Here is a 6,000-nt window from a genome sequence, read left to right on the forward strand (position 1 = left end):
TCTGGGATGGACAGGGGTTTGATTTTTTTTTTAGTTTATTATCCAGCATGTCTGATATAGTGTCTGACAGGTTATGAATAGATTGTTTTCCAGGACTGTTTTTGAGCTTCCTACGATTAACAAATCGTCCAAGTAGGGAATTATTAGAATGTTCCTCCTCCTTAAAGGGGTTGTCTCATCATGGACAATGGGGGCATATCGCTACGAGCCCCGCAAGGTGGTGGCTGGAGGACTCTGGTCCGGCCACCACCAAGCCGGCTCCCCATAGAAGTGAATGGGAGCGTACCGCGCATGCGTGGCCCCCACTCCCATTCATTTCTATGGGGCCAACGGAAATAGCAGAGCCTGCGCTCGGCTATTTTCGCCGGCCCCATAGAAACTGAATGGAGGGCTGCTGCGTATGCGCAGTGCGCCCTCCTTCATTTGCGGGGCTCCGTTCTCAATATAGGTGCGGGTCCCAGGGGTGGGACCCGCACCTATAAGACAATGGGGGCATGTCCTAGCTATATGCCCACATTGTCCATGATGAGACAACCCCTTTAAGTGAGCCACAACTTCCAACATTACTTTGGTAAATACCCTCGGAGCGGAGGTAATGCCAAAAGCTCCTTTCCTAGACATAGCTCCTTTCCTAGAAAGACTGCTATGCAGACGAATTTTTGAGCTTTTTCGCATACCGGAATATGGTAATACGTATCTTTTAGATCTACACTGCGTGCAGAATTTAGGCAAATGAGTATTTTGACCACATCATCCTCTTTATGCATGTTGTCTTACTCCAAGCTGTATAGGCTCGAAAGCCTACTACCAATTAAGCATATTAGGTGATGTGCATCTCTGTAATGAGAAGGGGTGTGGTCTAATGACATCAACACCCTATATTAGGTGTGCATAATTATTAGGCAACTTCCTTTCCTTTGGCAAAATGGGTCAAAAGAAGGACTTGACAGGCTCAGAAAAGTCAAAAATAGTGAGATATCTTGCAGAGGGATGCAGCACTCTTAAAATTGCAAAGCTTCTGAAGCGTGATCATCGAACAATCAAGCGTTTCATTCAAAATAGTCAACAGGGTCGCAAGAAGCGTGTGGAAAAACCAAGGCGCAAAATAACTGCCCATGAACTGAGAAAAGTCAAGCGTGCAGCTGCCAAGATGCCACTTGCCACCAGTTTGGCCATATTTCAGAGCTGCAACATCACTGGAGTGCCCAAAAGCACAAGGTGTGCAATACTCAGAGACATGGCCAAGGTAAGAAAGGCTGAAAGACGACCACCACTGAACAAGACACACAAGCTGAAACGTCAAGACTGGGCCAAGAAATATCTCAAGACTGATTTTTCTAAGGTTTTATGGACTGATGAAATGAGAGTGAGTCTTGATGGGCCAGATGGATGGGCCTGTGGCTGGATTGGTAAAGGGCAGAGAGCTCCAGTCCGACTCAGACGCCAGCAAGGTGGAGGTGGAGTACTGGTTTGGGCTGGTATCATCAAAGATGAGCTTGTGGGGCCTTTTCGGGTTGAGGATGGAGTCAAGCTAAACTCCCAGTCCTACTGCCAGTTTCTGGAAGACACCTTCTTCAAGCAGTGGTACAGGAAGAAGTCTGCATCCTTCAAGAAAAACATGATTTTCATGCAGGACAATGCTCCATCACACGCGTCCAAGTACTCCACAGCGTGGCTGGCAAGAAAGGGTATAAAAGAAGAAAATCTAATGACATGGCCTCCTTGTTCACCTGATCTGAACCCCATTGAGAACCTGTGGTCCATCATCAAATGTGAGATTTACAAGGAGGGAAAACAGTACACCTCTCTGAACAGTGTCTGGGAGGCTGTGGTTGCTGCTGCACGCAATGTTGATGGTGAACAGATCAAAACACTGACAGAATCCATGGATGGCAGGCTTTTGAGTGTCCTTGCAAAGAAAGGTGGCTATATTGGTCACTGATTTGTTTTTGTTTTGTTTTTGAATGTCAGAAATGTATATTTGTGAATGTTGAGATGTTATATTGGCTTCACTGGTAAAAATAAATAATTGAAATGGGTATATATTTGTTTTTTGTTAAGTTGCCTAATAATTATGCACAGTAATAGTCACCTGCACACACAGATATCCCCCTAAAATAGCTAAAACTAAAAACAAACTAAAAACTACTTCCAAAAATATTCAGCTTTGATATTAATGAGTTTTTTGGGTTCATTGAGAACATGGTTGTTGTTCAATAATAAAATTAATCCTCAAAAATACAACTTGCCTAATAATTCTGCACTCCCTGTATTGATGCCAAGAAATCCCCTTCCTTTAAAAGATTTATGGTGTATTTTATGGTTTCCATTTTGTCTGTACCAGGCTCAGACATGTTTGCCTTTTTTCTACCTCTGACCCCTTTAAATACTCTTACCTGCAGACCTCAGATCAGAGCGCGACATCCGCCTTGATCCTGCGCGCAAATTCTAGCTCCGCCCCCTCAGCGTGCATTCCACAGACCAGAAGTACCTCTTGGAACGCACGTGGACCGCACCCGACTTCCGGTGACGTCATCGCAAGCGCCGAAAGTATCGGGCTGCGATTTCGGAGCTTGAACATGACCGGAGGGACTCCGTCCGACAAAAACGCACGTATCAAATACGCTCAAGTGTGAACCAGGCCTAAGGGTACATTGGGGCGGTAACCAGTTGGGGGGGGGGTGTATCTGCACAGACTGACTCTATCCAATCAGTGCTGACAGTGGCAGACTGTGCAGGGACACACCCCTAACGGGTTATCACCGCACTGTACCCTTACTGCAGACTGCTAGCAAGTCATTCATAGCTTCTAGTAGAAATAATAAAGGAATGGCACAACATACAGACATAAGAATAGAGGCTCCAGAATTGTTATTACATGAGGAATGCCTGGAGCTATTAAAACAGGAATGTGAGGAGTGGTGACAGGTCCTCTTTAAGCTACCTGCACACGGCACGGATTACACATAGATTTATGGCTAAGATTTGGTGCAGAAAAGCAGAAAACCCACATGAACATTTTCGTGAGGAATTTCTGCAAGACTGCAGGCTGCATCTGCACACGCCCGTTCAGCCATTCCGTGCATTGGGGGCCGCAATTTGCGGTCCCTAATGCACGGGCAACATTTGTGTGGCTGCCGCAACAGATCCAGACTTGAATGGGTCCGTGATCCATCCGCACCGCGGACACACTATTTTTTTGTGGTGCAGAGCCACGGAGGGAAATCCCATGGAAGCACACCATCGGGTTCCGTGCCTCCATTCCACACCGACCTTCCAGATTGCGGACCGCAATACGGGCAAGGCCGGGCAACGGCCGTGTGCACGAGTCCTTAAGCTGAATTCACAGGTGAGTGAAAATCCAGCGAAAAAAAATCTGCTGCTGTTTTGCTTCATTTCCGCAGCAAAATCAAAAACAAAACCGCACGCATTACAGTTTTTGTTGTGAAAAAGCCAGATTTTAACCTCTCCCTTGAGAAATCTGTGTATAAGGCCTCATGCACACAACCGTGCTGTTTTTTGCGGTCCGCAAACCGCGGATCCACAAAAAACGGAAGCCGCCCGTATGCCTTCCGTAATTTGCGGAACGGAAGGCCCATTGTAGACATGCCTTTTCTTGTCCGCAAAACGGACAAGAATAGGACATGTTATTTTTTTTTGCGGGGCAACGGAACGGAGCAACGGATGCGGACAGCACACAAAGTGCTGTCCGCATGTTTTGAGGCCCCATTGAAGTGAATGGGTCCGCACCCGAGCTGCAAAAACTGCGGCTCGGATGCGGACCCGAAGTACAGTCGTGTGCATGAGGCCTAAATTGAATGCTGCGGATTTCAAAAACCGAGGCTTTTCTACATTATTTTTTTTACGCAGCATGTGGATGAGAATTCAGAAATCCTGATCTAATTTGCTGTTACTGTACAACACTGCGGATTTGCTTCACGAACATCCGCAGCTAATCAGTCATGTGTGACCCCAGCCTTAGGCCTCATGCCCCATTTTTGGTCCGTGTCCGATCCACATTTTTTTGGGGGCGATTAATTAGGTAGTGTTGAGCGAACTCCATTATGGTTTCCGCTACCACGGACCATAAGTTATGTTCTGTGGTAGCGGAATCCATAACGGAATTCTCAGATAACACGAACCTTGTACGCCGAACTTGAAAACACAAGTTTTCTTAACACTACACAAGAGTAACATCATTTCTGTAGGGTTCCTGGAAGCAAACATGCAAAAGGCACAAAATCAGGAAAATAGCACATTATTGATTATAAATTTAGCAACGCACTTCCAATCGCCTATGACCTAGAGACAACAATTCCCCGGGATGCCACCTTTATATATTACCTGGAAGGCGTGCACAAAGCGCCAGAAGCGTAGAAATCTGTGAAACGTAGTCCTCGGGCTGCCATTCTGTCAAGGTTAGGAGTAAGGGAAGTAGGGTGTCCATAGCACCCCAAGTCACCATAGCCAAGGTCATCAGCAAACATCAGGATGATGTTTGGGGGATCAGACGATGCTGCAGCATAATACAGCAAACACCCAAATATGAAGAGGGCAGAGGGGGTCATAGTGAACGTCAGGCTGCTGGCAGGGACAATAAGGGAGATGACACCTAGCGAATGGTAGAATTATTGGTAAAATGCAGGGAGCAGCAAACTGCTGCACTAATCACATGGCACTGGGACAAGGAGGAAGTCAGCAGCACATGCAGGTAACGCTGCAGCAGGTAGGGGGCAGCAGTACACAGGGCATACCCGTACACAGCTGTCTGCAGCACCACCACAGGTAGCTGGCAAGGCGTCCTGCCTGCACACAGAAATCAGTAGGAACCTCGCCAGGGAGCATCCTGTCAGCTGACCGCAATGTATTGTGGGAACTGTAGTCTTTTATGTGGTCTCCGCCTCTCGTCTGTCTTTATTTGCAGTGCCTGTGGGAGCTGAGAGTCTCCTCCTATGGTGGAGGGCACTGACTGCTGCAGTTGTGACTCTCGCCCTCTGGGAGCAGTTACTGAAAGGCTGGTAGAGGAGGCTGCGCGTCTGATGGATGTCTGCAATTATCTGAGCAGCCTAAAGTGTGAAGCAATGGCTGAGGAGCCGCGCCTGCTTCATTACAGGGTGCTCCTCCACAGTGCAGAGGAGTGTGTGTCCATACTACTCCTCCATAACACTGCACTGACTGACCTGCTTCATTACAGGGTGCTCCTCCACAGTGCAGAGGAGTGTGTGTCCATACTGCACCTCCATAACACTGCACTGACTGACCTGCTTCATTACAGGGTGCTCCTCCACAGTGCAGAGGAGTGTGTGTCCATACTGCTCCTCCATAACACTGCACTGACTGACCTGCTTCATTACAGGGTGCTCCTCCACAGTGCAGAGGAGTGTGTGTCCATACTACTCCTCCATAACACTGCACTGACTGACCTGCTTCATTACAGGGTGCTCCTCCACAGTGCAGAGGAGTGTGTGTCCATACTGCTCCTCCATAACACTGCACTGACTGACCTGCTTCATTACAGGGTGCTCCTCCACAGTGCAGAGGAGTGTGTGTCCATACTGCACCTCCATAACACTGCACTGACTGACCTTCATTACAGGGTGCTCCTCCACAGTGCAGAGGAGTGTGTGTCCATACTGCTCCTCCATTACACTGCACTGACTGACCTGCTTCATTACAGGGTGCTCCTCCACAGTGCAGAGGAGTGTGTGTCCATACTACTCCTCCATAACACTGCACTGACTGACCTGCTTCATTACAGGGTGCTCCTCCACAGTGCAGAGGAGTGTGTGTCCATACTGCTCCTCCATTACACTGCACTGACTGACCTGCTTCATTACAGGGTGCTCCTCCACAGTGCAGAGGAGTGTGTGTCCATACTGCTCCTCCATAACACTGCACTGACTGACCTGCTTCATTACAGGGTGCTCCTCCACAGTGCAGAGGAGTGTGTGTCCATACTGCACCTCCATAACACTGCACTCACTGACCTGCTTCATTACA

The 6,000-nt window shown here is 48.0% G+C and overlaps 1 protein-coding gene across 1 annotated transcript in view; it reads right to left on the bottom strand.

Annotated features, from left to right (window-relative positions):
• Window positions 1-4,844, bottom strand: part of ARSA (arylsulfatase A) — a 62,754-nt gene extending 57,910 nt beyond the window's left edge. The window contains exon 1 of the mRNA XM_040413564.1: window positions 4,345-4,844. Within this exon, the coding sequence (XP_040269498.1) occupies window positions 4,345-4,568 (224 nt within the window). The 5' untranslated portion in view covers window positions 4,569-4,844. The remainder of the gene's footprint in view (window positions 1-4,344) is intronic.
• Window positions 4,845-6,000: the final 1,156 nt, after the last annotated feature.

The sequence above is a fragment of the Bufo bufo genome, chromosome 1 (assembly GCF_905171765.1).
Source record: "Bufo bufo chromosome 1, aBufBuf1.1, whole genome shotgun sequence".
NCBI lineage: Eukaryota > Metazoa > Chordata > Amphibia > Anura > Bufonidae > Bufo > Bufo bufo.